Here is a 17957-nt window from a genome sequence, read left to right on the forward strand (position 1 = left end):
AAGAAAACAATCATTTAGAATTTTTTAACTTTTAGGGGGTTTATTCAACTTGAACAATTTTTTCACGAATTTTTTTTTCCAATGCTGGGCTAACAAAAAAAAAAAAGGGTGGTTAAAGCCCAATCTTGGGCAAACGAATTGTGCTTCGGTGTGCCAGTTTCACATAGCCGGGATCGACGTATGTCACCGATGTTTTGAAAACCATGTGTCCTAAAAACTATTTGTGAATCGATAACTAAATATAAAACTACCCCTTACCCATGCTTGTTGCTGTCGTATAAAAACTATTTATTTCAAACATTCTGTTTATTTCGTATAGCTTATGATTACTGCACTCTCAAATCCTCCCACTTCCTTTTTTCTGCCTTTTCTTTTTCGTGTGCTTAGACCTGCCTCTCACAATGTCTTTTTTCCCATGCCCTCTTTCTACCACCTGCTCTTCTTTCCAAACCGTCTTCACGCCTTTTTGCCCTCCTGTCCCTCTGAAAATCTCTTTTCCTCTCTCTCTCTCTCTCTCTCTCTCAATCTCTATCCCTCTCCTCTTCATTTCCACTCCTTCTCCTCCTGTCTTTCCGTGTCCTGTTCTCATCCAGCTTCTGTCCCTCAACATCTCGCTTTCCCTTTACTTCTCTCTCTCTCTCATCCTCAGTCTGTTCCGCTCATTGTGCCTGTCCTTCTCTCTGCCCTGGTCACACCCCCTTTAATCTAAGTTTCTCTGTCCTCGTCACGCTATCTTTACCCCTTCCTGTTCTACGACTAACCTACAGCCTTTACATGAACCCAGACAAAACATTTTTAGACGTTCTTGGAAGGGTGCAAAGATCAAATTCTTCGTGCCCTATCGATCCCTCTATGTGTTTCATATACATCAGTCTCAAACGTAATTTATAATGATTGATCCGTTTTAGGAGAAACTATGGAAGACTAAATTGTCTGAAATATTTTTCTTACCGCCTGAATAAAGTAGGCCTTGAGCATATCCCAAAACAGCACTATAACCCCCAGTTTAAGGAAATTATTGTATATGATAGACAACCAGCGACAGAAAGTCTCCAATGAACTTAAAATTTCCGAAGATATAATGCCATTTAGGCTAAAATACATTTGTATTTCAAAAGTTTCAAAGAATTATTAGCCAACGGAATCTGATTGGACGACAGGCATTTCTGTAAAGCCTACAGTCCCTAACGTTGATGGTGAGGGCGAACACCAGGAAAATAGTTGTCCAAAAGAAGCTTGAGGGATTTCTCGCCACTCCTTGCCCAGCCACCATTCATGGACTCGTTACTGTGATGTGTCCACATGAATTCAGCATGTATTTTTTGGCTACTGACTTAAATATTACCATCCTGACCTTGTAGCTCACTCCTCCAGTCTTTATTGCATAGTCTTTTGCTGAGACTTCTAAGGTGGTTCAGAGATTTCGCTCACCAAGTAGTTTGCCATCAATTTTAAGCGAATAGGACTGTTGAAAGGCGCCAATGCTTACTGGGCTGAGAGCTTCCACCAGAGTAACTTGAGAAGTATCAGATAAGGAATTGCTTCGCCAGTTTGTTATATTTAAAGTTCAATAAACACCTTTATATTTTCTAAAAGATATTTCACGACGAATTAATTATTTATCTTGAATCTAGATATGTCAGTGATCAGAGAGTATCATATTCACCAAGGTGAAGCGATGACCTCCTCCTTTGTAGCCGTAACAAAACTTGTGTTAGCTACATTCGTCGCATATTAGTTTCGAAGCCTCTAAGAAAAGTTAAGTAACCTACCAGGAAATAGTCAAAATCACCTAGCCTGTTAAATGCAAACTTGTAATGAACTAGAGAGCGGTGAACTTTAAAGCTTGATTTCTCAACATTGCCCTATTTGAACTTTTGTTTTTTTTTTTTGCTGTAAGTGAAATGAAGTTGAGCTTATTGAGCAGCAAAATTGAAAAAAGAAATTTTAAAGTACCACGACTTTCACATTGCTGATCAAATTTCTTTTCTATTTTACTTGCACCCTTAGGTCCACCTGTCATTGAGCCGTTCAAGTTTCCAAAGAACCTGCAAGAGGGTGGACGTGCACAAATAACTTGCGCTGTTTCATCGGGTGATATGCCAATCTATTTCAGCTGGAAAAAGGACGACATGTCAATACCGACAAGTTTACAGGTAAGTTGATGAATCTATTGAGCTCGTGAGCTACCATAGTGAACAAAAAAGAACTTTCAAAGCAGAGAGGGTTAAGAAAGAATAGAAAAAAGTTTAAGTTCATCTGTAGTGAGTTGTAGTGAATCAACAAAAAGTTGTTTGGAAGAATGAAAAGTAATAAGGCTTATGTATATGTACGTAGATATGTTTACAATACATACATAAATACGCAAGCAGGTGTATTTGCAAGTGGATTGATGAAGTTTCAAAACAAAATGTCGAAGTTATTTTAAGCGGAAAATTAACAAAAATCGACGACTAACAAGTAAAGGTGTCCGGGGTGTTCGGGTGTAACCGAACATTATATACTCAGCGTGAGCTTCAATTGCACATTTCATTTCAGATAAATAACTTTTCTTCATAACACGAGGCACCGCCCGTTTAAAAAAAAAATGTCGAAAAATGTTGCTTCAAAATTATTTTTTGCTAAGTTATAGCTTATTATTCTAGTCTACGACCGTTTTAAACTTGTTTTATATCTAAGTTGCCGTGGTCTTTAACAGATCCCGTCCATGTTTACTACAAATATTTTCTGCTATAAAGAAAATATGTGTACCCAATTATGTTACGATATGTAAATTTTTCTGCGATTTATGGCTCCCGAAACATAGAAAATTGCTTAGTCATAAAAGGGGCGGTGTCACGCCCATTTTTTTAAATTTGAAATTTTTCCTATTTATTGTTATAAATGCACTTGGGAAATGAAATACCATTGTTATGAAGCTCTTTTTTGCAGAGATATAGCTTATTTTATTCGTCCACAACCCTTTTAAAAATCTTTTACATAAAAGTGGGCGTGGTCCCTAACCGATTTCGTTAATTTTTCTTCAAAACATTCCCTATAGTAATGGCAACTTCTCTGCCAAATTTTGTTATGATAGGTTTAACGATTTCTGATTTATGATTAATAATATTTGTAAAAATGATTTTATCACAAGTGGGCGGTGTCACGCCCGTTTTTTAAATTTTTTTCAAATTTTTATCAAGAGTCTCAATATCAATCTACATGTCAAATTTCAGCATTCTAGGTGTATTATTTTCTAAATAATCAGGTTTTTTGTGTTTTCCAAAATGTTATATATATAAAAAGTGGGCGTGGTTATCATCCGATTTCGCTCATTTTCAATACCAATATATTCTGGGTCTAGATAAGCTCGCGTACCAAATTTGGTGAAGATATCTCAATATTTACTCAAGTTATCGTGTTAACGGACAGACGGACGGACGGACGGCCGGACATGGCTCAATAAAATTTTTTTTCGATACTGATGATTTTGATATATGGAAGTCTATAACTATCTCGATTCCTTTATACCTGTAGAGCCAACCCTTATCCAATCAAAGTTAGTATACTCTGTGTGCGAAGCACGCTGAGTATAAAAATTGGCTGAAAAGGAGAAAAACTTGTGATAGCAAGAAACACAGACTAATAGTCACTTGTTCTATGTGCCGAAACTTGGTGCGCTTAAGTTTTTTTGTTGCTTTGATTTTGTTTTCTTTTCAATTTTGCAGATTACCGAGAAAAAGGAGGAATTCTATTCGTTGCTGGTTTTCAAGGATATCAGTGCCAAACATAGCGGTAAATATACTTGTTATGCCAGTAATGCGGCAGCCAAGGTGAATTACACAGCCGAATTACAAGTTAGAGGTAAGTAACCGTGTGTGAGGCGTTGTAATTTCAAAAGCTTGTTGGCACAAAATGCAACACTTTTTTTCGTATGGATGTGCAAAAATAACGACCAAACACATAAACAAATATATGTACATGCATCAAAGAGCTTAATATTCTTCAACTAATGGTTTTTTAGTCTTTTAAAAAAATTTCTTTAACTTGCGCTGCTGAAATTAATTTCAATTTAAAATATACAATCTGAAGTCTATAGGAAACAAAAAATAAAAGTAGAAGGCGGACTCCTTTGTAATATATCAATAGCTGTCGAATTAAGAATTTCTGTAACTTAAACATGGCAACCTTAAACCTTCCCAGAAGCATGCAAAAATTTAGCAGGTCGTTTCCTAAAGAGCGCGCGCCGAGGTGTAGTAGTAGTGAGCTGGTAGTTAGACCAAAGATCCCTAACTCCAGCGAAGTGAGTACTACTATCACTATTATGAAGGGTCGACCCTCAGCAATATTTTGGCAAGCCCTTTAGGCGTACCTCTGTTATGAAAAACTAGTCAGTAAATATCATCTGCTAAGCAGATGCTGTTTAAAATCTGCATATAACATGGAGGTCCTTCAATTTGTAGACAAAATTTAAGAAATCAGCACTCAATTTGGGTGGATGAACTAGAAGGTTAAACGTGATTATATCAAATCGTTCCCCATGTGGTGGGGTAAATATTTTAATAGTGCTCCTTTCCGACTTACTTTATATCCGGCAAAGAACCAAAACGATAAAAAGAACTCCCTAATACCTTCAGCAAGCCTGCTTATCGCTACAAGAAAATAAAGAGGAAGGCTTTCCGAATAACTTATTTCTCAGAAAAAATTGCAATGCATTTTCTTCAGTTTAAAGACCTGTCTTGTTTCGTGTTTGGTTTCGCTCGCTTGTGTTTACCCATAAGCTGCACGGTGCGCAAAATATCCTGACTCGAAAATCGCCATGGTCTTCTTGTCGCAAGTCAAGGTCAAGTTCTCTGACATAGATTGCGGCATTCAGATGTGAATAATCCGCTTATCGATCCACCGAAGACAAGTGATTGCATGCTAGTTTTGATCGGTTGATAAGTCCTTCGTTGCCTTTGAAGTGTCTGGTTAATTATTACACATTTATCCTACACGCAGACCGTCTTATTGTCTCTTTGTCCCGCCAACACCACTACACACTACCTGCTTGCAGATTGAAAATCCACAGTTCGTCATGGTTATCTGAAACGTCTGAAATTTTGCAATTTTTGGCTGTCAATAGAGAATTAATATCAGGTCGTTAGCCACTGGAGCAGCAGGTAATAGGGGGATGTAGATGCTTATTGCCTCAAGATTCGCATCGCCTGGAGGATCAACCACTTGACAACACGGTGCAACAAATCAACTTTCATGGGATAGCTTTGCTGAGTCACGAACTTCTACGAAAATGATATCGTTCGAGACAGGAACTGCACTGGCCAGATGGCGCAAACGTATATATTCTGTATTGGCCAACGGTGCACAAGGTAACATGGTTGCTAGCACAAACCATTTGCCTCCTCTGTACTGGTGCCGGAAAGTGGTGGTAAAGATGGGGAAGGGGCTCGTGCGTGACATAGGCTTCGCAGATAGTAACAATGTGGCCGAATTATGCTGGGTGTACAGATGCTGGTATCTAGTTCAGAACATCCCCATCAATGCAAGCATCCTTTCCAGATGCACTTTGTAACTGAAAACAATCTCAAAACTATTGGTATTTGACGATTGGTATTGTTGTTGTTTTTGTTTTTTAATTTTACATGGAAGAAAGTCTAACCACCCTCTTGTCAAAAATCAATGAAACATTTTGACAGACCACTTACTTCCATTTTGTCAGACAAAAGTTAATTGAGCTTAAAAACTGCATTCACAAATAAAATCAGAGAACTCAAACAAAAAAAGTTCGAAATTTTTGAATTTTTTTTTCGAATTTTCGTTTAGTTTTTTTTTTTTGAAAACGTTGAATTGGTTTGCACAGTTTCAGTTACAAAATTCGTAGACGTTTTTTATTAAATACCAAAATGAAAAAAAGAAGAATTCAAGAAATTGTTACTGCTATTTTTCTGATTGCTGCTGTAAGTTGTCACTCTGCATTGTTGAATCAAAACGACAATTCAACTTACGATCAAATTAAATACACCTTGCGCGCATATCTATAAGCTCAAGCAGCTTAGTTTTAGATTTTTAGTTTTTTATATAAACGATAATCTGTCATACGTGGCAGCTATTCAAACATCAAAGCTCTGCTATTATTAACTTCTTAAGAAAGTTGTTTATTTTGAAATCGAAAGTATATTTGTAGTTTAAGACTTTTAGACCCATTTCCATCATCTTCAGTTAGTCTTTTATCTATAAGCATCGAAATTCTCATTTCATCATCCATGTTAACTGAAACATTGAATATCAGTTAAGTGCAAGCGAAAAATTTTAACAAAAGCCTGTTGTTTTTTTGGTTTTTGTGAATTCCCAATAGATTTTGGGGATTTGTTCTACAAAATATTCACAATTATCCAATTAATTGGGGACTGGGCAATTATACCATCTGTAGCTCGTGGCATTTTACCAGCCCTGCCACCCTATTGTTACGCCACTGACTGGTCACCCTGTGTTGCTATCCTCGACTTAAATTTTAACTCAACTTGAGATGGTAAAAGCAGTCCTTAGGCGGATTTGGTTCGATAATGTTATGCACCAAAGTTATTAATTGAAAACAAAACTTAACCAGATTTTGGACCGGCTATCATGACGGCGCATGGTGCAGAGATATTTAGAAAGTTAACTTGTGAAAAGGGTCTGTCGAAAAATGTTCGATTAGGAAGTTTTTGTATAAAATAACTTTAATGATAATAACATTATCGACGTTAATTGCATATATAGCAAATTATATAAAAATGTGTATGTACAATGTCAGTATGTGTGCTTAAGTTGCTTTTACTTTACTTAGAAATATTTAACCATGGATTTTTTTTTGGTTAAATTAACTCGAAATACTCGATGGCTTGAAATATAGAAAAAACCAGCGTCCATTCAGCTAAACTCAGCTAAACTTCCAAGCAACAAACTCACACCCAATCCTATTTAACTTAAGCGAATCACTGAGCACTCGAAGTATTCTCTAACTTTTCACATACATACATACATCCAAACGCACATATCTGTAATAGCTTTGTTGTTAATTTTGTTGTTTTCTTTTCTACTTTGTATCTTTAAAACTTTTCGTCTGCAACATCACACGGTGCTACAAACGCTGCGCATTACAACTCAACGCTTCCCATCGCACACTCGCCGTATTTCTTATCGCAATTTCCCACGCTTGCTGCTTTCATACATGCTTGTTTGTGTATGTGTGTGCGCGCTTTTACCGTTAAATGCGCTCTCTGCAACTTACGACTGCTGTTTGGTTTGACTGAAACTTACATTTATTTAGTTGCGCCACGCTGGGCGTTAGAGCCAATGGACACGGCCATAATGCTTGGCAATACAATATCGATAAATTGCGAGGCGGAAGGATATCCGATTCCAACTATTACCTGGTTTAAAGGACAGGGTGAGTATGTAGTTTGTAGTAGATATAAGGATAAAAAAAAATAAAAAATTACCAAAGAGGATTATGGTATGACTTTGGTATAGAAGTATATCTTAGTAATTGTATTGCTTTTATGGACTTATGCTCGGTTGAGCCAAAAATGTATAAGATACAAATTTCGTCAAACTCCTGGGCCCGTGTCGTGTTATACGATCACGTGTCGAAAAGCAATTTCACTCAAACGATAAATATAAAACTGTCAAAAGATTTGTTAAAATTATTATAATAATTTGATTTACCATTTCCAAACCATGCGATTTATAAAATTGATTTCGATCACGAATGCTGTAACACGTTACGGGCCCTGAGTTCATCAAATTGACTATTATTTTATAAAACCTCCCATTTTATCTTTGTAAATCCTTGGAATCATGACGTTCATCTTGGAATAAGACTATAATTTTTTTGGCCACCCCAACGTACATATATACCTTTAAACTCAGGCACACACGTTTATGTATGGCAGTGGTGCACTCGAGAGCTTCGGGAAACTATTCGGGGTTCACATATATACATATGTCGTGTGAATGCAGCGACAGAGATTCAGTAAAGCAGACAATCAATCAGTTTTGGCTTGTACTTCAAGCAGTAAACCTCTCATGCGTGAATTCTATTTTCATAAAACACATACTACTACAAAAAAAGTTGTGTTTGTATTCGAACTTCTGTCAGTTTTGTGCACCACTGATGTATATGGATATGTCGATATATTGCATAGTCTCTAGCGGCTGTGCGCTGCAAGAGTTTTGTTTCAGTTTGTAGAAAAAATAGTCAAGCCAAATGAAAAAAATTGAGCTTTGAGGAAGTAAAAGAAACGAAAGCGTAGGTGGTAAACTTAATCCAGAAATGCGAGTTCATTAAAGTTTTATGGACAGCAACTTTGAGTTCGTAAGTTATATTGGGGTTGAGCGCGTTGCGGCGTGGCTAGGGACTCAGTGGAAGTATATTAAAAGGATAAAGGTGCAGAAAGAAAAACAGATAATCGATAAAAAAAAATTACTAAAAGAAGTGAAAAAATTTACAAAAATCTAAGCGAAAGAGAATGTGTGAAGCAAAGCAAATAAATTAATGTCAGAATGTTAGAATATTAATTAAGCCATTTTGGCATTGATGGGCGATTATTTGCGCTGTAGTATGGCGCGGTAAAAAGTAAATGAGAAGTTGAAGGGATTATGGGAGCATTGAGGAACAGTGGTCGATTTGCTGTGCTTATGGCGTGAAATACAGTTTTAAATGTAGGAAAGTGCGAATTTTGCATTTCCTTGATGTGTTCAGACAATTAAAAATTTCCTTTTGCACCGTCATATTCTTTTAACAGTCATTTCTATAAAAAAAATTGAACAAGATGAAAAATCTAGAAAAATATATAACTAATAAAACGAACATTCATCTTTTAATGTACCACCTATGGTTTCCGAAGTATTGATTAACATTGATAACAATTTGTTTTTTGGAAAGCTTTGAAAACAATTTTCGAATGATCCTGCAAATCTGAAACTATGCTTTTCTTAATGAATTTGTTAGTCTTCCACGCGATAAGACGAAACGTGTTAGTCTCCCATTCGAATTAAAACGTCCTAGTCTTCCATTAGACCAACGATCTTATAATAATTATTTATTTTGTTCATACGATTTTTTTTAGAAAATTTGAGACAGTAAACAAATTTTGTTCGAAATTTTTTTTAATTTCCTATTTGAAGATTAATGCTTCAGTTATGAAAAATTCTTATATATAATTTTTTTTTTTTTTTGATTTTTAGTTTTTTTTTTTCAAATTTCGCAAACATTATATGATATTAAATAAAACTTTTTTGAGAAATGAATTTTTAAATTCTAGCGAAAAATTAAATCAATTTTAAGATTTTTTCTAAATTTCGAAAACTAAACGCAAAGGACTGAAGATATTAATATTTCCTTTTTAAACATGACGCTATCAAGAAAGAACATTTTTAATTTGTACAATTCGTAGATTCTCTTGAAGCAGCGGAAAAAAATTTAATGAAGGCTGACAATTCAGATACCGAATATTTACATATTTAATATTTTGTTCATACGAATGTGTAAAATTTTTAAATTTTTTTTTTATGTAAAAAAAATTTATTAAAAACAAAACTCATTTAAAAAATTGTAATTGAAAATATTTTACTATGTTCATATGAATGGTATAATTTTATTTATGCATAAAGGTTTCTATAGTTAAAAAAAAGTTCTGAACAAGAAAAATTCTTTAAAATTTTTTATTGAGTTAATAAAGTTATTATTTCCGCTTTTCGAAAAGCCAATAGAAAACTGATAGTTCAGATACGTAATAACTCTTCTAAAGGAAATTTAGAAATAAAACGGAAAAATTTGAAAAAATTTAAAATTATCTTATTTAAATTCGACTATAGAGAAACTGATTAAAGAAAAATTTTGCAATAGTTTTTCCTCGAAATCAAAATCTAAAACCCGATTAAATTGTGATAACGCAGACATCGAACAATTATGTTTCATTGTGTTTAAAGTTAAAAATAAAAGAATCATTTAAAAAAATATGGTTTTTTTTTTCTTTTTCCTTGCCGAAATTTAAATTAAGAAATTAAATTTTTTAAATATATGTTTTTTAGTTCTTAAATTAAAAAATATTTTTTTTTATTTCAAATGAAGGGTACAAAATTTTTTTTAAAGAAACAAAATTGTTTTGTTTCTTTAGAATTTATTTAAATTTTATTTTTTTTTAGAAACATTTTTTGTAAACAAACGCATATTAATTTTTATACTCAGTTGAGCAGAGGTCACAGAGTATATTAACTTTGATTGGATAACGGTTGGTTGTACAGGTATAAAGGAATCGAGATAGATATAGACTTCCATATATCAAAATCATCAGTATCCAAAAAAAATTTGATTGAGCCATGTCCGTCCGTCCGTCCGTCTGTCCGTTAACATGATAACTTGAGTAAATTTGAGATATCTTGATGAAATTTGGTATGCAGGTTCCTGGGCACTCATCTCAGATCACTATTTAAAATGAACGATATCGGACTATAACCACGCCCACTTTTTCGATATCGAAAATTTCGAAAAAACGAAAAAGTGCGATAATTCAATACCAAAGACGGACAAAGCAATGAAACTTGGTAGGTGAGTTGAACTTATGACGCAGAATAGAAAATTAGTAAAAGTTTGGACAATGGGCGTGGCACCGCCCACCTTTAAAAGAAAGTAATTTAAAGTTGTGCAAGCTGTAATTTGGCAGTCGTTGAAGATATTATAATGAAATTTGGCAGGAACGTTACTCCTATAACTATATATATGCTTAATAAAAATCGGAAAACGACCACGCCCACTTAAAAAAAATTTTTTTTAAGTCAAATTTTAACAAAAAATTTAATATCTTTACGGTATATAAGTAAATTATGTTAACATTCGACTCCAGTAATGATATGGTGCAACAAAATACAAAAATAAAAGAAAATTTCAAAATGGGCATGGCTCCGCCCGTTTTCATTTAATTTGTCTAGGATAATTTTAATGTCATAAGTCGAACAAAGATTTACCAATCCTTGTGATATTTGGTAGGGGCTTAAATTCTAGGACGGTAACTTATTTCTGTGAAAAAGGGCGAAATCGGTTGAAGCCACGCCCAGTTTTTATACATAGTCGACCGTCTGTCCTTCCGCTCGGCCGTTAACACGATAATTTGAGCAAAAATCGATATATCTTCACTAAACTTAGTCCACGTACTTATCTGAACTCAGTTTGTATTGGTATAAAAAATGACTGAAATCCGACTATGACCACGCCCACTTTTTCTATAACGAAAATTACGAAAAATGAAAAAAATGCCATAATTCTATACCAAATATGAAAAAAGAGATGAAACATGGTAATTGGATTGGTTTATTGACGCAAAATATAACTTTAGAAAAAACTTTGTAAAATGGGTGTGACACCTACCATATTAAGTAGAAGAAAATGAAAAAGTTCTGCAGGTCGAAATCAAAAGCCCTTCGAATATTGGCAGGAATACTGTTCGTGGTATTGCATAAATAAATACATTAGCGGTACCCGACAGATAATGTTCTGGGTCACCCTGGTCCACATTTGGTCAATATCTCGAAAACGCCTTCACATATACAACTACCACCACTCCCTTTTATACTACTCGTTTATAATACTCGTTGACACCTTTCATTTGGTACCCATATCGTACAAACAAATTCTAGTCAACCCTGGTCCACCTTTATGGCGTTATCTCGAAATAGCGTCCACCTACAGAAATATGGCCCACTCCCTTTTAAAACACTCTTTAATACCTTCCATTTGAAAACCTTGTCATACAAACACATTCCAGGGTTACCCTGGTTTCATTTTCCTACATGGTGATTTTCCCTTATTTTGTCTCCATAGCTCTCAGCTGAGTATGTAATGTTCGGTTAGACCCGAACTTAGACTTCCATACTTGTTTATTTAGATTATGCCAGTTGTTATATTTTTCACATGTCATAAAAACTGTAATTAGGTTACTTTCGAAATTATTAATTTTGCCCCCCTTACTAAGGCAGATCGATCGTTGTGCGAGGATTGCATATTCTGAAGTCTACACACCAATTTGTATTAACGCTTTAAATATTTAATTGCAGGCAAGATTTCGCAAGACTTTAAGCCACTCAGCATGCGCAACAACTCGCTCGTACTAAACTTAGCCACGGATATTGATGAGGGTTACTACATGTGTCAGGCCACTAATGGGATTGGCGCCGGTTTGAAAAAAATCATACACATCAATGTGAATGGTGAGTAACTAAGCGCTTCTAACGACTTGAAAAAACACTTTTGCAACTAATGAGTCTCTTGTTTTATTTTACATTCATCACATTTTCACACTTTAGAACCCGCACGCTTTGAACAAGCCGCACGTAATGTTTCTTCACGCCGCAATGACCCCATAAACTTGGAATGCCAAGCTAAAGGCGACGAACCCATCACCATCTCATGGACATACAACAACGGCCGCATTGACCTGAATAATTTCCGTTTTAGTATTGCGGAAATGAAAACGGAAAAAGGTGTCGACTCACAGCTAACCATTGCGCGTTCAGATCGTCAAGATTCGGGCATTTATCGTTGCATAGCAGAGAATCCGTATGGTCGCGCTGAGCTTGTCATTTTCCTAGCGGTACAAGAACGCCCTGATACACCATCCAATTTGGAGGTATTCGAGGTTAGTTCTAGAACTGTTAAGCTGTCATGGCGTCGTCCCTTTGACGGCAATTCGCCTGTGTTGAGCTATTTGGTTCAATATCAACCTTTGAAATATTTGCAATCGTATGCAGCGCTGGGTTTGTCGGGTGGCGATTGGAGTGGGCCAAATATTATCAATGTTACCCTACCATCGACGAGTATTAGCCGTAGGTAAGTTTTCAAAAAACACAAAAATAAGCACAAATTTTCATGCATAAATGCACTCACACACTTTGTCATGTTATTTATTTCTACGTGTTTTTTTTTTCATCTATTTTCTTCCTCTTGTTCCTTTTGTACATATTGACAGTTATGACAGCGATTTGCGCGAAAGCGCCATTGTTGCTGGGCTGACACCAGCAACCACTTTTCTCATTCGCATGCAGGCAATCAACGAAATCGAGCGGAGCTCATTCACCGATCCGATTGTATTGAAAACGCAAGAAGAAGCACCAACCGAAGCACCATCCAATGTGCAAGTACAAACTGGTGGCGAAAGTGAATTGATTGTGACATGGCAGGTGAGTGAATGATCATTTTAGTGAGTGTGTGTGTGTGTTTCTGTATGTGTAGTGTGCAAGCGGATATGTTAGCGGAAGTGGTAGCGTGTATTTGGGTAATAGGTGTAGCTAACAGGTGCTTAGTTATTATATGCGTAAAAGTGCATATGAAGTATTTTTTGTTATGTTTGATGGAAGAAAAAAGAAATTGCATGTTACTTCGGTGTTCGGCAGAGTACGCAAGGGTCATGTTAAATCTGAATTAACCGGCAAAAAAATACGATGACATGACGCGACTATCAGTCTTTTGACTTCTTTATAGTGAATGCATTGCTATCTTTTTTTAAGCGTCTCTAATGAAAATGTAAGTTACCCCTTTTATTGCCCGAGTTCGATGCAGGTACTATTCTAGTTCCTTCGAAGAGCTTTCTACCGCAGCAAAGGCTTTCAATACCCGCTGCTCGATACATGCTTCCCAGTTCATTTTGTAGTTAATTGTTATTACTTGGAACTATTTCATAAAGTTAATTGCCGGCTGTTTAACTTTTTAAACTTAAAGGCAGCTGGATTGTTCTTCCTCGTGAAGAGTTGTAATTCTGTCTATAAAATATAAGTCTAAGGTCACATTCCTATGCTCACCTGCCATAGTCTTCACAGCCTTTTTGTTGAATTTTGCTAGGATATCATTTATGGTGATGAGCCACAGCAGAGATGAGTGCACTCCGCCCTGTGGTGTGCCTCTAAATAACGGCTTACTAGCTATTGCTTCGCCTAGCTCAGCTGATATGTAGCTGCTGAAGAGGAGGGAAGAGATCCAATTGTTTAAGGCAGATACCCGCAATGCCGAAGGCAGATTCTATCACGTCAGCTTTAACGTTGTTGTGGGGACCTCCACGTCAACAAACATAGCCAGAGTAAATCGCTTATAAAGAAAGGAATTTCTACGCTGTTTGTACCACTTCGTCTGCCGTACACGTCTCTTCCGATTTTCATCTAAAATACGCATGTTGTGCCAGTAATGGAAATCGGGTGTTCTTAAGATGAAGGACGTTAGACTTATTGGTTTGAAATCATTGGCTAGCTCACATCCTATACTGCCTTCCTTTTGACAACCTGTTTTATCCGTGTGGTCCGATTATGTTTATGACGAATACACGTACTAAACATTTTCTTTATTTCCTTAACCAATAATTTCTGGGTCTTCTGTAATATAGTAGCAAGAGTGCTTTATAACCACAGTTATTTGCACGGCAAGATACTCCTCATTTTCCAGGCAACTTTCTCTTCTTCTAGTATCTCTTCAATTAAAATTTCAAGTGCTTCCTGATGTGCTGTTCCTACGTTATGCGCTACACCCCCTTGGTCGTGCATTGATCATCTATAAAGATGTCCAGCGTCTCAGAATTTGATCCTGCCCAAGCTACATAAGGACGATTCACAAACGTTTTATTTGAATGATTGCTATCAAGCATTTTGCCAAGCCTTGCTGAAACTCTCGTGGCGAGTCAAAATGGCGTTGCCAGAATTTTTTCTGCGCAATGGGTACGTCATTTTAATATTCTCTCAGGTAGGTCAGATACTCTAGAAGGTGTAGCCTCGAGTGATATTCATTGAAAACCTTCCTGAGATTTGATCTTAAGTCGCTAAGGTTTTTATCCCACTTCCTCATATATTTTTGACAGGCAATTTTGTACGCTGCTTGAAAATTTGTTTGGATACCAAACCCGGCCACCCAGTCCGTCGGTTGGATGGGAGTATTATTTTTACAGAGCAGAGTTAGGCTATTCTGTCGAGTATGCTTCAAGACATTCTTTTTAGATCTCTGTGCAGTGGATTTACCTCCGTCTCCCAGTCTATATCAAAAATGATCAACCGAGAGAGATTTTTGGCGAAAAGTCCCAGTTCCTTGCTGAAAGATTGCTTGAGGTAATTTAAAGTTTAGATTTGTGATACCTTTTTAGTCCGTTTGGTTCAGACCAACGTTATTGTGGTATTTATGTTCTATATCGAATGTTGGATAATTGAAGGTATCGAGGTTGTATCGAATTCAATAATTATTGAAGCTTAAAGGAAATTTTATTGTTGATATATAAAATACGAGAAAATTTTTAAGTATTGGTTTTAATTATGAAGTCCGTAATAATTATGGCCCCTGCGCTGGACACTTACTCGTTTCAAAAGCTCCAACATCTTACTATTCATTAACGCCCACCTGCTCGCTTTAAAATATTAAGTAAACAAGAACTTTACGCACACCGCAATTAACCTAATTTTTTATGAGGTCAACACTGCCGTATAGGACAAAAATATGTAAAGAAAACACTTTCATTGCCATTTCCACTTTTCCGGACACTTGCGTCACACCATCGCTTCAAGCGCAATCATCACCTCTATTAAGCTTCTTGGTTTTATCGAAATTAATAATTCAACACCTAACAACGGTGACTGATTTATGTGCACATGAAAGGAAAAAGCATCAAGAGCACTTAAAACTTTAGTGCTGCTTATTTATGTATATATGTATGTGTGGGTATATGAAAAACCTCACTCACTGCTTTCTGTCTTGTCCTTACATAGTTTGAATGATTTGTTTTAACACCATTCTCACGACAGGACTCCGCATTCTTAGCATAAAATAAACATTTATTTAAGTGTGTTTGTGTATTTTTGTAAGAGTGTGTGAGGCAACCATAACTGACAGATGTGTGATATGGCAAACAGAAACTTATCATTTACCATGTGATGATATCACAAATACATACATATATACCTAATTACATATAAACTACTGCTTACTCCATAAAATACCGTCTCTCTGCTTGCATTTGACATTCTCTTGCTTTATTGTTTTTTTGTGTTTTTCTTTTTCAGATACCATCACGTGAATCATGGAATGGTGAACTTATCGGTTATACCGTTAACTGCAGTGAAGAGAAACAGAACATCAACTACATTAGCGTTGTCAATAATTCACTCAAGTCGGTGATTGTAAGTGGTTGGGCAACCACAAAGGCAACCATTCGCGGCTTGCGTAAATACACCAGGTATGCGGTGACTGTGCGAGCACTGAATAGCTTCGGTTCAGGACCATGGAGTGCAGCTATCTTTGGCACGACAGCTGAGGGTGGTAAGTAGTGGGAGTTGCGTTTATTGCTTTTGTTATTGCATTGTCTGTAAGTAGTACATATTATGCTTGTTTTTGTTTGTGTCACTTTAAACTATTGTTTATTTTGCCACTTTCTATCCTTTAGATCAATGGTTTTTAAACTGAGGGCCATGGACCCTTTGTTGGGGCGTGGCGCTCTTTCTCGAAGGTCGTGAAGTAAAAATTAACCTGCCCCAATTTTATTTTGCTTGAATAAAAATATTTTGTCACACATGTAGCGCTATCAATGATTCGCACCAACTCGAAATTTTAAAAGAAAGGTGTGGAATTAACGTACAGACTCACTGAAAACAACCTAAAAAACATGTTAACTCCAAAACGTATATTTTCGGCGATATTTTTAATAAACTCTATATTAAAAAATTATTTTTAACGGCAAAAGAAATAACGTATGTAGGTATACCGATTTCAACATCGATGTTTTGCAGCTCCAGCTCAAACTGTTTTTTTGAAAATGGTGTTTCGCCAGATTTCCTGGAGACTATTTTTGGGTCGCAACTTCAAGAAGTTTGAAAACCACTGTTTTGGTTGAATGTTTTGCGTTCGTGATACCTGCCTTAGGCGGACATTTACTTTTGTCCGACCAAGAGAGGTGTTCGCTCAAGTAGATAGGTAGTTGTTTACATTTTTTAATTATTTGATAGATCAAGTACTCACAATATTCTATTTTAAAGACGAAACTGTTATATTGCACTGCTTTTAAAAATATGTTAGCCTGTGCTTCGGTAGAGATCTTAGAACCCCAGTAGGGATGGGGGGGAGGGGGGGGGGTCGTAAGATACCATACACGCATAATCCGGTGGAATCAAACTAATGGAATCGGGACAGTGTATGGTATACAGTGCCGTTCCGGTAAGAAGATCGTAGAAACTGGGCATCAATAAATAATGTCAAATCAAATTTTCAGGTCTAGAAAAAGCTAGTTGGTTAGGCCGAAAAAAAAAATCGAGTAATTTCCAACAAGACCTAGTTAGTTAATAGATCATGGCTTTTCAAGGGGGTTTTCAGCTTTGACGAAATTGTTTTTATGTGAGGAGTCCCCTTTTTCACTTGGCTAGTGCATATATACACAGCAAGTACGACATACTCGTATTCAAAGGTAAAAATTTAGATATATGTATGCTCACAAATAACTTTGTCCTTTTACGGGGGCTCGCGTCCTTCCAAGGGAGTATGCAGATTTGTTATAGAAGGTGTAAGAGCTACATATGATATCTCAAGCAGGAAAGTCGTGGTTTCAACCGAGCGTGTGCAAAATCTGTAAAATAATCTGCAGTTACTTCGATACGATACTTAGAAAAGTCGCTCCTATCTCTAGAAGGAGGAGACGTGAGGGCAATGATGGATACATTTCTGGCATAACATTCTCATTAACTAGGCGTCGTAATTAAATCACTGCAGATGTCGCAAGTGCGAGTTGCAGGAAGAAATTATTGAGCACGTTTTGTGTTTTAGTACCTTGCTTGGGGGGTAAACTTCCCAACTAGCAGGGCAATACAGTTATCAAATTTCGACGAACAATTAAGCTGGGTACTAGAAAACTTTTAGTGTTTTCTAGAAGGATGGGGACATTTTTTGACTAAAGTCCTCTGTCTAGTCTTCGATACGGGATCTTTTG

General features: G+C 36.3%; 1 protein-coding gene across 7 annotated transcripts in view; it reads left to right on the forward strand.

Annotated features, from left to right (window-relative positions):
• Positions 1 to 17957, forward strand: part of Dscam3 (Down syndrome cell adhesion molecule 3) — a 296098-nt gene that overhangs the window by 223511 nt on the left and 54630 nt on the right. For all 7 annotated transcript variants that reach the window (XM_067763262.1, XM_067763261.1, XM_067763263.1 and 4 more), the window contains exons 15-21: positions 2011 to 2156; positions 3708 to 3843; positions 7289 to 7408; positions 12073 to 12225; positions 12322 to 12844; positions 12984 to 13194; positions 16045 to 16300. In XM_067763262.1, the coding sequence (XP_067619363.1) occupies positions 2011 to 2156; positions 3708 to 3843; positions 7289 to 7408; positions 12073 to 12225; positions 12322 to 12844; positions 12984 to 13194; positions 16045 to 16300 (1545 nt within the window). The remainder of the gene's footprint in view (positions 1 to 2010; positions 2157 to 3707; positions 3844 to 7288; positions 7409 to 12072; positions 12226 to 12321; positions 12845 to 12983; positions 13195 to 16044; positions 16301 to 17957) is intronic.

The sequence above is a fragment of the Eurosta solidaginis genome, chromosome 1, assembly GCF_040869045.1.
Source record: "Eurosta solidaginis isolate ZX-2024a chromosome 1, ASM4086904v1, whole genome shotgun sequence".
Lineage (NCBI taxonomy): Eukaryota > Metazoa > Arthropoda > Insecta > Diptera > Tephritidae > Eurosta > Eurosta solidaginis.